The sequence below is a fragment of the Hipposideros armiger genome, unplaced genomic scaffold (genome assembly GCF_001890085.2).
Source record: "Hipposideros armiger isolate ML-2016 unplaced genomic scaffold, ASM189008v1 scaffold_140, whole genome shotgun sequence".
In the NCBI taxonomy this organism is placed as follows: Eukaryota; Metazoa; Chordata; class Mammalia; order Chiroptera; family Hipposideridae; genus Hipposideros; species Hipposideros armiger.
The window spans coordinates 3,566,653-3,581,633 of record NW_017731490.1 but is presented as its reverse complement, the minus strand read 5'-3'; the positions used below and the strand labels follow the sequence as shown (position 1 = coordinate 3,581,633).

The 14,981-nt window shown below is 40.5% G+C and overlaps 1 protein-coding gene across 1 annotated transcript; it reads right to left on the bottom strand.

The window, feature by feature from the left end:
- Positions 1 to 711: 711 nt before the first annotated feature.
- FAM216B (family with sequence similarity 216 member B) lies at positions 712 to 9,054 on the bottom strand. Its single transcript, XM_019650362.1, has 4 exons — positions 8,950 to 9,054; positions 7,375 to 7,550; positions 4,801 to 4,921; positions 712 to 3,059 (listed from the first exon to the last, which is right to left on the bottom strand). Exons 2-4 carry the CDS (start codon positions 7,471 to 7,473, stop codon positions 2,875 to 2,877), a joined length of 405 nt encoding a protein of 134 aa, XP_019505907.1. The 5' UTR covers positions 7,474 to 7,550; positions 8,950 to 9,054; the 3' UTR covers positions 712 to 2,874.
- Positions 9,055 to 14,981: the final 5,927 nt, after the last annotated feature.

Here is a 14,981-nt window from a genome sequence, read left to right as displayed (position 1 = left end):
CTCCCTGCCTTTGACACACCACCTGACCCACCAGCAGCCTCCCCTTCCTCCCAAACCCCGCTCTCTCCACCCAATCTTAGATGTGCATCAAGCCCCTGACCTGTGGGACTTTACCTCTGATCTTTTCTTATTTGCATAAATACACAATACAGCACATATTATAATAGCATGTTGTGTTTAAATAAGTAATATATTTACAATGATGTGATGCTGTTTCTGACACAAACTTGGGCTTTTGAAACATCACTGACTTTCTATGATACTTTGTCAAGTCATTTTCATCATCCTTCTGGACTCATTACATTATTTCTATAGGAGGATGTTTCTTTCTCTAGAAGCCTCTGTTTATGAACAAGTAGTCATTTCCCCTCAGGTCTACCACCCTCCATGAGCCAGGGGGTGCGTGGGACTCACACCATGTACCGTCTTGAATGTTTGGCTCGGTTACAACTGGATAATTGCCTCTGATCCTGCACCTATGCTGAGATTTTCAATAGCTATAAGGATTTCCTCTGCTTCTGACCTAACTGAACCCATTGTGTAACTGGCATGGTATGATAGCCCTAATGTGGAGGAAAATGAAGGGAAGTTCTGTGGAGGCAGACAGGGAATTGATTTCCAACACACGGTGATAACGAAGAGCAAACCAACTTTTAGTCAACTTTATTATCGTTTTAAAATTCTTTACAGACAATGCCTGCTATTGCCTGCTCCTGAATTGGACTGCTCCTGTCCCCTGTCCTTGATAAACTACTGCTACTCCTCACTCGTCATTGTGGCTTCCTGGGACCCTGGAATAAAATCACAGAGTCACAGGCCAGGCTGAATTGCAGAGTCTTTGAACATTTCATTATTATTCAAGAAGTTTTACTGATTGCCTACCCCAGACCAAGTGCTGCTCTAGGGTCTAATAATTTCTGGTGAAATGGTCACTGATCTCAAGAACTTTAAGTTCTGATGATATCTATTGACACTGTGAGAGCAAGCAACACATAGTCTCCAATAGGTCAAAGTAGTAGACTTGCCTAAAAGTTATATGTTGTCCTCAGTTCCCCTTTGATCATCTTTTTCAATGTGTTCGCCCTTGAGCACCTTTCTGCTCGCACCATAATCAACCATTTTCTTCATAAGCTTTGGGTGTGGGGCCCAAGAGAAAAGGCATTTTCTTTTCTGAAGGGAGAGCCAACACGGAATTTCTGCACCAACTTAGATCTATTTGTCTTCCTTATGGGCTGTGACACTCACCTGCCAATTAGCTTTTAAATCCTCTGTCAGGGAAAAGGTATTTCTGAGATTTGTAATGGAGGAGAGCAGGTCAGAGTCACAAGTGGCCTCCTTGATATCCTACATCACTAGCTAAGGTTTACACAGAGAATATCTGTGCCCATAAAAAATAATAATAAAGTCTAAGAAGAAAGTGCATGCAAGACGTTTAAAGGGATAAAAGCCACATACATCTGTTCCTTAAGAGGGCTACCCCATAGCTCACCAGTGCCATTTGACTTTGTTTTCTTCTTTTAAGCCTGCATAATGGTTTTTGTCTTAAATTATAAAGCCACTTAGAATATATGAGTCAGGGCCAGAATACACAGATGTCAGGAAGCCTCTTTGTGACTCAGTGAATGGACTCAGAGAGGTCAGCTGGCTTTCCCAAGTCTTCCTGTCAGACTTGAAGTGGGACAACTATGTCCCTTGTTTCTCTCAAAGAAAAGTCACAGAGGATCGCAGAAGCAGTATTGGGTTTTTTGGGTTTTTTTTTTCTTCTGGTAACGTCGCAGCATCTTCCTTTCAGATCAATGTTACCATACCTCTTGTTAAGCAAGTTTATATTCCATCTAAAGCAACTCCTTTTATGTGCATGACAAAGTCATTAGCTGATTTAAATGAGGGGAGAGGTCTGAACATTTAGAAAAAAGGTGAAGAAAGACATTTTTTATTTTGACTTTGCATGAACACTGGTGACTAATTTTTAACACACAAAAAAATCACTAGTGATGAAAATAACTGTTAAATATAACAATACTATAACTTTGATATGATGATTTGACTCACTGTTACCTCATTTTTTGCTTATTCATATAGTCCTGTGTGTTTACTTAAAACCATCAAGGCCATGGAAAAATTAGACTTGAGATTAGTTCTTTGGGGCTATTTTTTCTTCTGCTGAGAGGGTATCTTCAGCAGCCAGGAGAAGATGTGTGCATGAATTCCCTTATGTGTGTCAAGGTGAATGGCAGCTATGTAGAATGAACCCAGATGTAGCAGGTTGGTAAGTCCAAGCTTCAAGATAATGCAAAGGGATTGAGCCAGGCAAAAAATAGAAGATTTGAGGCCAAGTTGACTGCCATTGCTTGATGTGAAAGAAGAGAAGAAGTGAGACATAGAAATGCCATCTGGTTGCAGCTGATATGGCCTGGAAGCCCTTCTTGTTAAATGTTAACTGTGTTGGTTTGCGTATTTTCAATAGGTGCAGTGGGTGGCTTTCGGGGAATGGCTAGTCACCCAATGATAGGGGACCTAACACCGTCTGATGACTTGTCCTCTTTCTCTGTTCTTGGGACTTCTCTGGGAGGTTCTAATTCAAAGGAAGTTTTTACTTTGAAAGTTTCAAAAGTCATTTTACTCTATAGACTATATGAAGAATGAAAGGTTTATTTACTCTTAGCTCCGTGGCTCTTAAACCTCTCAACTTGTTCTTGCTGGTAAAATTTATGTGCATGGGAGAAAGATTATTTCTAGTTGTGGGGTTTGTATTAGAAGGTTTTTATTATTATTATTATTATTCATTCTCATTCAACAAATATACACTAAGCCAGGGGTACATGAACAAACTGCCTGTTTCAGAGCTCATGAGAAGTCTTGGCTCCTGAGGGATCAGAGCGCTGCACTTTGGGCCCTGAGCGGAACCACAGATACAGAGTAGGCTGGCATCCATGTTCTTGTCATGGCCGAAGTCCTCTGGGGGATGATTCTTTGAGGAGCTTTCTTGGCTGAGGCTTTCCTGGTTGAGTCTCTAAGAACAGCGGCACAAGCCAAGGCCTCCTGTTGAGTAATATAGCCTAGGGGAAAGAAATGAGAGAAACTTCAAGGTCAACAATTTTACCAAAGAAAGTAAGCAAACAAGACAGCAAATTATGCACACAGTCAAAAATTTTCTTCTACTTTGCTGGATAGAAACAATTGTGTTTAGCACACCCAGACTATATTGTCTTTGAGGACAGGAAATATATTCTTCGTCTTTTGCATTTCTCATTCAATAAATAAATAAATACATAGTCATTGGTTATCATGACAGAGCGTTTGTAGAGGGGCATAAGCCATAAAGAATCTTCATGTGAATTGCTTATCTTGAGTATCAAAACTTTCTGCAAACCAGAAACAGATATATTCAATCTCTCTGTGTTTTTATTTTTCATTTTTTCTCTCTGTGTTTTTAAAGGGCAGTCTGCAGATCACCTACAGAATCATGAAACTGAGACCACATTTAATAACGCTTTTCAAAAATGCAGATTTCTGGCTCTACTCCAAAGTCCTTTTGAATCAGAAACTCAGAGCATTACGCTTGGAAATCTGCATTTTAATAACATACACAGATGGATTTTAAGTGCAATAAACATTGAATATTCTGCTTCTAGGTTCATTGACTTCAAAGCAATTTTACTCTTTAAAAAAGCTATGAGAGGATGCTTCTGGGACACTTCCGACAATTATGGGGACCAGCTGAATCCTGACTCTGCCATTTGCTAGTTACATGACCCTGGTCAAGTTATTTAACTTACCCATGTCTCAATTTTCTCTTCTGTACAATGTGGGTTATAGAGGCACCTACCACGTAGACGTGCTTGAGTTTTAAATAAGACAATGCAAGCAAAGTGCTTAGAATGGTAGCTGGCACATAGAAAACCCTAATACAAGAAAGCTACTGTTAATTGTTCTTCTTACAATTTAACTTGCAAAAACCATGTTTTCCTTTTGTGCAAATACAGGAACAATGTCAGGTAGATGTGCTAATGCTACGTGAGTGGTATACAAAAAAACAGTAATAAATAGAGCTCGGTGGGAGTTAGGAGAAGAATGTAATAAAGGGGAGCTGAAGACTGAAAACATTTCAAGAAGAAAAGGGGTTCAACACCCATTACACCTTTCTGTAGGGTGTTGCTTATGATTAATGAAGGTCTTTCAAAACCATTATTTCATTTGTGCTTCATAAAATCTCACGAGGTTGGAGAAGAGTAGAGACAGTGGAGTGTGGAGGTGAAAATGCGTGATCTTTGTTGGTGATGGTCCTGACATTTACTATCGGTGTGATCTTGACGGAGTTATATAACCTGCCTGAGCTGCAGTTTCCCAGACCATAAAGCTGGGAGAAAATGAGGCATAACATGTAGAGCTCTGAGCACAATATCTGGAATATGGTAAATGCTCAACAACGTAACTATGCCTGTTGTGAGTAAACCAAACTCTGAGTTTGCACAGCCAGCTGCCATTTGAGTCCAGACCATCTGCCTAAGGCCATTGCTGTTTCTACTCGATCAAGTTCCTGTAAGTCTCAGAGGTGTGTTGACACTTTATAACGATCCATCCTCCAACTTCTTTAAACCCTCTTAATTTATCCATAAAACTCTGCTTTCTATTGTCAGGGATAATCATTTTAAAACTGAGCCTGCCAACCACATTGATAAAATAGCACGCCGGCAGAAGCCGTTCTACTTCAATTATTCACGAGGAAGCTTGGCTTCCGGCTGCAGTGCAGCCGTGCAGTCCCGAGGTGCTTGGTCCGGGTTCGGTAGCTACACTCACCAAGCAGCTGCTGGTGCTGGAGGCTGTGAACATAGCGGGTCTGCAGGGCCTGCCACTGGGGCCTGGAGTCATAAATCCTCATGATGCAGTAAAAGTAGCGCTGCTGCCCTCGGGTTAGGTCCTGCGGGAGCAGAGCAGGCCATGTTGATGATGGGTGGGGTTACACAGAATTAGGAGTGTGACGTATTCCGAGCCGACTTCCTCAGAAAAAAGATGCTTCTCTTCCCGCCCCCCACTTTCTCTCTCTCTCTCTCTCTCTCTCTCTCTCTCTCTCTCTCTCTCTCTCTATATATATATATATATATATATATATATATATATATATATATATATCAACTGGAAAACAACAATTGGATAGTTTCCCCCCTTAGTTTACTTAAACAACCTTCTGCTGGCTTTTGTGAAGGTGAAAATGGGTAAGCAAAAGATTGTAGGTACGGTACATAGGTCAAACTATCGGGCTGAGGGAGGTCCAAGGTGTTTTTAGTTTTTATTGATCTGTTATAGTCCTTGCAGAGGAAGGCAGGCGGTGAGAACCTACATGGGGCCTGAAGTATGCCAGGTCTCTGGATGGGTAAATGAGGACTTTGCGCTGAGAGTTGTCAGGAAGCAGGGAGGGAGGGGGGTAAATAGATGGGTAATGTGAAAAGGGTTCGACATCATTAGGAAAAGGTGTCATGAACACAGAAGCCAAGGAAGCTTCCTAAATGACATGATCAACACACCTGAAGCTCTAGGGTGAAGAGGAAATCCCTAACGGAACTAGAATCCTGGTTCCCAAAGGGCATCAGCGTCATCTGGTAACTTGTTTGAAAGGCAAGTGCTCAGGCCCCGCCCCAGACCTTAGAAGCAGAAACTCTGGGGTTGGGGCCCTGCACGCTGGGCTTGCACAAGCCCTCTGGGTAATTCTGAATGAACACTAACATTCGAGAACCACTGGATTAGAAGAAACATGAGGGATAATTAGAGGGAGAAAATGGTGCAAATTTTCATATGGGGCATACAATATCTGGGTATATTGGGAAGCAGACTTTTTCTTTACTTCAACCAGAACATGGAACCTAAGCTAGAGAAGGCTGTAGAGTTAGGCAGGGAAAGGTCATGGAAGCCTCTCATGCTGTGATAGGAATTTAAAGATTACCTCTTCTATGAGGAGCTACTGAAGGTCTTTAAGGCAGTGGCTCTCAACAGGACTGATTTTGACCCTGAAGAGACATTTGGCAATGTCTGGAGAAATGTTTGGTCATCACAAATGGTAAGAGGGAGGAGAGATGCTCCCAGTATCCAGTGGGTGGAGGCCCGGCGTGCTGCTGAACATTTTACAGCGAGACAGCCTCCAGCCTTGGCAATGAAGAATTATCCAGCCCAAACTGTCACACCTTAAGCTGACCAGATTTGCATTTTAGAAAGATCGCTCTGACCTTGCTGTGGAGAATGGGCTTTAAGGAAGAGAGACCATGGGTGGGGAGACTATTTAGAAGGCTGCCATCTAGTGCTAGGGAGGACAAGCAGGACCTGGGCTTCAGTTGCTGTTATATACCTAATGTATGTTAAGTGCTTATTATATGCAGGTGGGTAAACCGGTAGTGGCAGCAACATTCTAGAAAAATCAAGATAAAATAAGTTCACCTCAGGCAAAAAAAGTTTAAAACAATGACAGAATTTTAAAAATTCATTGATAACCACAGTAATAAAAACTAAATTTAAAATAATTATTTATAAAAGTAACATGACTTTTACCTGTTAGAAATTTTGTGTGGAGTTGAAATATCTGAGTCGGATTTTTTTTTTTTTTTGAGATCAAGACCTTAAACTTAACATGAAAAGTATATCCAGAGTAAAAGCGCCAAGTACTTCACACTTCAAGACATCATTTCAGCTTTACAGTTTCTGAATTAGATGTTTTAAAAGATAATGTATTTGAAGAAACAATGGATTTCTAATTAAGCCTTTTTAAAAGATTGAGAACAATATACTATGAAAATTACAAGCCAATTTCAAGAGCAAAGCTCCAAAATGCAATGGGAGTTTGCATTCTCTAAAATAAAATCTTAAAAATTACGGTTTTATTTAATAAGAAGGAAAAGGCTACTTCTTTTCCTTAGAATTTTCACCTTCCCAAATAATGACAGTAAAATAATGACAGTAAAGAAATGACAGTAGCATTTCTAATAATATTCTTATCCTGCGGCTTCTTCCTCTTTGAGGGACAGAAGAGAACTGAAATTTTGACAAAGAGTATTTATGAGAACGGCTTTAACTAATTTTGACTGAAAGGAGCTAAAATAGCTTTCTAGCAGGGAGCCACAGTGTGGTCCGTCAGTGTTTTCCCATCTCTGGCAGTGGGTCACCTGGAAGACGTGACCCTCTCCTGGAGCTCCTGAAATGGGCTTGGTGTAGGAGGGGGTCATCCAAGCTCATTTATTCTCTGACACGTGCTGCCAGCAGCACGGAGGGCTGACGTTGGGCGCACTGTTCTCCCTAATGCTGGGTAAACAAAGGCACGAGAAGTCTTCAAGCCTTGAAGGAGGGACAGACAAGGTCTCTTCGTCGGTGCATAATGTGCTGCTGTACCTTCAGAAATGAGGTGTCAGAGGCAGAGGGAGGGACTCGGATGAGAGGAACCTGCGGAACATTCTGAAGCTTTTGCTGTCTTTTCCATTTCCTTCCCATTGTTTATCCTGTATCTCCAAGGAACAACAAAGCAGAGCATAAAATTTCATTTTGTTCAGCCCGTTTTAGGGAGGTACCTGAGTAAATAAGTAAGCAAGTAAATACATAAACAAATAGATAAATGTTATTTATTTCCAGGGGTAAGAAATTGTCTCACATGTGTCCAGGTAATTGGGCCTCGCCAGACTGCTGAGCCCTGCACTTTCCCTCTTCTCATCCCTTTTTCATGGGAAGAATAATTCAGAGTCCTTTGTCTCGCTCCGTTTCACTCTGTGTTGGTAACAGGTGGGTTGTAGAGCTGTACTGTGTCACAGCAGTTATTGCTTGATAATTTTAAATAATATTTATTTTCCGACTTGAAAAGCAAAATATGTCATTAAGGAAAAGTCAGAAATATTTTTAAATTGAAGACAATAAGATCACCCATAATTTCACGGTCCATAACTATTGTTAGCATTTGATTGATTTCCTTATATTATTTTTTTCTGTGTACATTGTGTGCAACTTTAGGGGGGGGGTCATACTCTACATGTTGTTCATGTTCCCAGCTCATTAAATAGCCTTTGAAATATGATTTCTAGTGGCAGCATAGTATAACTTTACATCATTTCTTGCACATTCAGATTTGCAATTTTACAAAATTGTACTATAAGAGAAACTATTAAACCTGAGGTGTGTATAATAATTAGAAAATTAGCATCCAAGGAAGACTAGATATTGGAGTAGGGTTGCCGAGGCACAAAACGGAAATGCGGAGCGTTCTCCCCTCGGCGCACAACTTTGCCTCAGCAGCCTATCCCGTCAGGCTGCCTGATTAACTGAGATCCCAAATAGAGACTGCTCCCACTTTATGCCATCTCCTGCTCTCTCTCCTCTACCCTATCATATGCTCATGCACACGTACACACACACATAACAAGTTTCTTAACATGTGAGAAAACTCAGGCTCTGAGTTCACAGAGCTCAGGCTCAGATCTTCCAGAAGAAAAATGTGTTAGAAAAACATCTGTCAACATCTCAGTGTAGCCTGTGCCTATGATATGAACTTATAAATTGAACTGTAAATATTTTATTTAATGCTGTTGTACTCCAACGCAAATACTCCAGAAACCATACCAACCAAGATATACTCTCAATATTCTCTGTGATAGAAGCCTATTCTCTAAACTGTACTCAAATCGCCCCAGTATCCTTCCTCCCATTTTCCAGATCTATAGAGCAGAGCACAAATATCCGTCAAAGCTGGAAAGATTTCTTATCTCCTTAAATCGCATAAGAAAATGACTGATGATATTTCTTGTGGCAACAATTCATGTGTGCTTTTCTTGAGCTGTTGCTGAGAAAATCCATCTTACCTATTCAAGTGGTCTGTGCTGGATAAAGTTTGATCAACATGCTTGGGGAATTCAGTTAGAAAAATCTACAAAATAACTTATATCTGAAACAGAAAGACAGGTTTTCTTACAAGGAGCTTACCCTGTATTGTAGTTCCCCTCTTTTTAAAAGATGGCATTCGTATTCAGTGTCTTTCTTTGCAAGGCCTCTTTCTTCTTGCAGCGGTGGGGGTGGAAATTCAGTCTGTTGATAAGCTGATATCCAAGCAACATCATGTGATAAAACAAAGAGCTGAGGGAATTTGGCCGCGTGCCTTTTTCTGCTTCTGGATGACATTCAGCTGCACAGTTTAATCTTTTTTCTACCAAATTGTGTGTCTAATCAAGTGTCAACTTTTAAATCTGTCATATCTGTGTTATATGCAGACAAAGGAAGGAAAGTCCCTGGAGACAGAGAGACTGAATATTAAAAGTCAAGTAATCTATTGGGACAACTGGCCATTACATGACTATTTCCCAGATTTGAAATAAGTCACCCCCATCCTCATTCCTCAGAATAATGAAGGAACCTAAATGTAGAGGTATAGGAATGCATTGGATGGTGGTAACCTATAGGATTATATCATAGACCCAGATAAGGTTTCTTTTTTAATTTTTGAGGAAGTATCTTATATTCCATATGTGATCTTGGATAGAGGCTATGTATGATGATAATGAACCTATGGCACAAAATTCTTGCCCACATGACGTCATCAGCATAAGCTTCATATTTTAACCAGACTCATGACAGCAATCTCGTCCCTTCCTCTAGGCTAGCATCATGACTCCAGACTTCCTCTCTTTCTTAAGAATCCTCCTTCTGAATTCCAGCTTATCTGCAAAGATGAAGAGTTCTAAGAGAAAATAGAAGATGAAATACCAAAAGAAAACCACAAATTCAAAATTCTTGGAAGGCTAATAAGAAGAAAAAAAATAGGGAGACAAGAATTATGAATTGTATAGCTTGAAGAAGAAAGAAAGGACTCAACAGACACAAAAAGTTTGCATTTTTTTCAATAATTTAAATGCAGACCTTCGGGAAATAAACACGGCACAAACAAGCGTCTATAAATGCCAGTGAATGCCACACAACTGCTCACTGGATCAGCAGGATTGGTGATTCTCTACTGAGAGATAGAGAACAGTTGTGTGAAGAGTTGCCATTGTCAATTGAGTCTCCTTGAATGTTTTTCCAGAATACATTGAAATGCTTTCTGGGGCATACCACATCTACTGACCATTACCCATACATACTGATTCATAACAGCGTGCATTTGTCCCAGTCAGGAAAATGGAAACAGATCGACTTGTTCAACAGAGAGGGAATTTAAGGTGAGGAATTTGGTATAAAAGTATTGGAATGAGCTAGAGGAGCAAAAGAAGAAAGGTGAGCTGACCCAAAGAGTGGCAATTACATTCAACTATTAATGGAACCACACCTCGAGCTGGAAGCCACAAGGAAAAATGACTTTACCCAGAGTCCACAAACACTGTGTCACTGAGGCTGCCTTCCACGGAGATGCCGCTGCCTGAGCAGCACCCTAGACCCTCTGCTCGCCAGCCACCCTTGCTTCTGCAGTCTTTCCCAAAGTGCTGATGTTACACTTGCAATCACCACCTCACTGCCCCGAGCCTGCCGTTGCTGATGTGGTTGCTGATGCTGCCACTGTCAAGGTGCAAATAGAGACTATGAAAATGACTTCTCCTCTCCTCCAAGCTTCCATTTCCTCCTTCCCATTGGACATCAGCTGGCAAAGAATTTTGCAAAATGTATTTTGTAGTCTTCCCACCACTGTGGTAAAGAGAATGTTAGGTACAAAGCTGAAAGATAATGGATACTACCCAACACATGGGGATACCATCAACAAAAATCTGGTATGTAGGAAGCCAGGCAGAAGGCTGAAGGACTTAAACATACAATTGCTGTTCACCTAATACCACTAAAGTTTGGAATTTTATGAGAAAAGCCAAAATAAAAGATAATTAACTAGCTCTATAGTTGGTGTCAAAGACTGAGATGTGCATTTTGGGGCAATACCTTAAGATTTAAGAATGTTGAAACAATGTACATCATCAGTTTCAGACAAAGACATTGTTTCCCCAAAGAGTAGCTAGGCTTTTCAAAAGAAATTAAAACTGACTCAAAAAAAAAAAAAAAGAATAGGAATACCCATTATCTAATTACAATGGAGGATATAATGTTAACTATTAGTATGGAGAATATAGTATTAACTATTGGTAGAAAAGATGCATGCTATTTCACAGTTGAAACTTTGGTAAAGTAATGGAATGCAATGCTTAAGATATTGGTATGTCTGCACATTTAAAACATGGGTAATAAAATGTTTCCATAGAATAGCTAGGTAAGACCTCATTCATGGGACCCATGATTGAAATCCAAGATGAGGTAAACCCTGATTCAAAGAATCCAATCTGCTAGCAGAGGCAGAGCATCGCTACGCGTGTGGAAGATGAATCCTTGCTTGTACATCCATGAACCCAGGAGGAAATTCTCTGCTCATGTTCTTTCCCTCCTGCTCCTCTCTGGGATCTCCTTAGCTGCAGAACTCTGCACGGGGTTGGCTCTGCCAGGCACAGGTATCCTCCCGTCGCTACCCCAGGCTCTCAGAGGGAATCAGTGAGCCTTACTCAAGTGAAGGAAGTGTCCCCTTCCCACTCGGTGCTGCTGTTTGTCACCTGGACTCCTGAGTGTTGTCACTCAGAGTTTTACACTGTCATCGTCGGACTTCACTTTCTCATAGGGCTACACAGTCCACTGGGCTCAGCCGTGTTTGGCGGGGTTGGGTTGATTATTCCTCTAGTATCCTGTTTTGTTTTTTTTTTTCTTTTTTCTCTTTTCCTCCAATCTCTTCACAGAAAACTCCCACTTCTCCAAGATCCCAAAATGCAAATTCTCACATATACCAACACTTTAGGGATCACCGGTCTCAGAAGTGAGAAAACTTAGAGTCCCAGTTTGACCTCCAGGAGCCACAGTCAGTGGGTGGAAACTACTTTGGACACTTAGAAGCAGTGATGATTAGAAAAGAAAAGGCTGGATGTGTTCATATATGTGCTAATGACTTTGTAAAAATAGATTTCAAAAAGTCCAGGGGAAAAAATCTAAAATGGGATATAACTTGAGGAAATGTTCAGAGATTTCATTTTGACTATAATCCCAAATAAACTCTATGAAAGAAAGAGGTAAGATATCAAAAGGAACTAGAACAGATACACTGGGAGTTCACAGACAACCCTAGGCTTGAGGCCAGTTGTAAAACTACAGTTTAAAAAAAACAACAGCTGTAATAATTTACACCAAAAAAAAAGTCTTTTAGGAATTAAGAACGATCCTCTAAAAACAGATCCTATGCATAGCTATTATATAATAGACCTAGGACCCAAACCCATGGCTTTCTGAAGTCTGTGATTTCTCCCTATGGTCTCTGGAACTAAAAGGAAATTCATGTAACACAGCCACTGCTATAATAAAAAATTATCCTTCCTATCCAGCCATTATCCACAGACACAATTCATATATCTTTATTCTTTCTGTCCTTGGGGTACGTTCCATTCCCATCTGGAATACTGCTTGGTTGAATAAGGGAAGGCTTCAGTTTCACAGAGACTAATGGTCATAATTCTGAAGCCGGATATTAATCTTGTAATACCAAGTCATGGACTTTCTAATAACGCTCCATGCAAATGGGTGTCTAGCAGGCCAGCTCCATCAGTCCTCAAAGCTGTCCAGGCATTTCTGAATCCACAGAAGATATAAGTGGGAAGCTTGGGTCCTTGCCCATGAAAACACTCTCCATATGTGTTCTCATTTTTTAAAAAGGGAGTTGAATAAAAATACCATCTACCACCAGTCAATGGATTAGCAAAGCCACTTGAACAATACGATGCGGTATGTACTGTGACTGTCTCTGTTCAGCCTATGAGAAAATGGAGGCAAAAATAGGTCCAAAAACCTACCAGAGTCCCACAGCTGGGAAGTAGTGGGACTGGGACCCAAACGCAGACATTCTCTCTTCAGCATCGCTGCTGTTCAGAATGAATCGATGAAAAAAGCTTATCTCACCTTCTCTTTTCTTTTGCCTAGAAACCTTACTTTATATTTCTTTGGCCCAGATGTGTAAAGAGACAGGGAGGGTCATGAGAACCCAGGGAAGATGACTGAGTCAAAAAGGTTCAAGAAGCAACTTCTGCTACACATGGAATCTTTCAAGGGAGGTTCTAGGTCAGGGAATGAAGCGCCGTACCCATCAGCATAGTCATGGGGAATACGGTTTCCTGGAAAGACATCCAAAAAGCTTGGGTATATGATGAATTCACAGGGAGTGCCAGCTGAGTGAGCCAGTGAAATCACAAATAACAACATAATATCTAACATCTGCTCTCAAATCAGAAATAATTCTTGGCATTGTCAAGTACGTTAGCTTATGTTATAAAAACTAAAATCTTAGGGTTAAGTCCTGCTAGGTTTCAATGCTGATATGACCATGTAGGTGACATTCAGCTGCAGCATGTAGGTGACATCCAGCTGCAGCTAGCAGAGATTCCAAACAAATTGTGGTTTAAACAAATACAATTTATTCTTGTCACTTTACAAGAAGTGAAGCAAGATGATAGTGGTATTGGGTCAGTGGTTCTGGGCGGGGGTCTGTGATTCTCTTGGCCTTCTCCTCGTGGTCATAAGCTGACTATTTCAATCAAAGTCAAGATGTGGCACTAAGCCGAGAGTTTATTTTCATGCCCCTTTCTCTTGTCAGAGAGGAAAACTCTCTCTCAGAAGCTTCTCAACCAACTTTAACATTTCATAAGCCAGGTAGATTAGTCACTCATTGCTATTACTGCTAAACAAACAACCACAAAATCATCGCAGGGACATACAATAATACACATTCTCTCTTGTGTATCTCCAGGTCAGCTGGGGTGGCCCTGCAATAGGCTGCAAGTTGGAAGGTCAGCCAGAACAGCTTGTCCCCTGTGTCTCTCCTTCTTATGAGACCTGGGCTACCCAAGGGCATATGTCCTTGTGGCCAAGGTCAGAAGTTCCCTGAGAGGCAAGCCTCTGCTTGGAATTGGCACGCCTCTACTTCTGCTGCCTTCCAAATCCAAAATCAATGGGACAGGAAAGGATGCTCTTCTCAGGGAGGTCACGGGGACTGAGTGAATATTTGCTGAAAGGTAATATAATCTGCCACAAAAGGACTGGATTTAGGCCAACTCCTAGACCAGAGGCTGGCTGACCTTCCCAGAAGCCAAAGGATATTTATCCAACCTTAATCAAATGTGGATGGCTGCTATCCAGAAAGAAAGAGGTAAATGGTTTTAGATAAGTAAGGAATGGTGTCCACAAGGGAATTTTATGTAGTTCTATTTACCTCTTAAACTATGACAGCATTAAGATGTAGTGTATTTAATCAGATAATTTTTGGTTTATGCTTCACAACTCTGGGGACAGGGAAGATGAGGAAGGGAACTATCATTTATTATGTGTCTAATATATATCAGAAACTGTGCTAGGAACTTACGATAGACTATTTTATTTATTTTTCATAATGCTTTGAGATAAATATTATTATAATAGTTTTATGGTGAAAAAAAGAAGCTTTGAGAAATAATTTGACAATTTATATATATCATACAAGGTAGAGTCTGGACTTCAGTTCAAGTTTGACACTAAGGCTTTCATTCTGTCTATATACCGTGTTGTTTTTACCACATTTTGTTCAACTTGTTTAAGAGCTATTTCTAGAATATTCTACGTGACTCTCATAAAAGAAATTTAATTATCCTCAAACAGGATTGTTCTTTATATGTGTGAAATTAGCAATTCTGTCTCTCTAAGTCATTTTTTCTTCAGGTTAAAGATAGTTCCTTCAATAATTTCTTTTATTATATGTGTAAGCGCTGTAATAGTTCCATTTTTCAGAAGGCCCCCAGGTAGTCAGATGCAGAAGAAGGGCTCTTCACCAAAACAATCAAGACTAACAGCTGGATGATTACTCACAATCAGTCTATGTAATATTTAATTAAAGCATGTAATTGCAATAACAAGTATAATAACATAAACAGGTTTGGGAGCTTAGCCACATTGAGAAACACACAATACAACTGCGAGTACCA

Bases quoted from the DNA above. Each gene is read 5' to 3' on its own strand.
- FAM216B (XM_019650362.1), bottom strand. From the start codon at position 7,473: ATGGGAAGGAAATGGAAAAGACAGCAAAAGCTTCAGAATGTTCCGCAG. The intron at 4,922-7,374 runs GTACAGCAGCAC...CTGCTCCCGCAG, and splicing joins CTGACACCTCATTTCTGAAG to GACCTAACCCGAGGGCAGCA. The intron at 3,060-4,800 runs GTGAGTGTAGCT...TCTTTCCCCTAG, and splicing joins CCAGCACCAGCAGCTGCTTG to GCTATATTACTCAACAGGAG.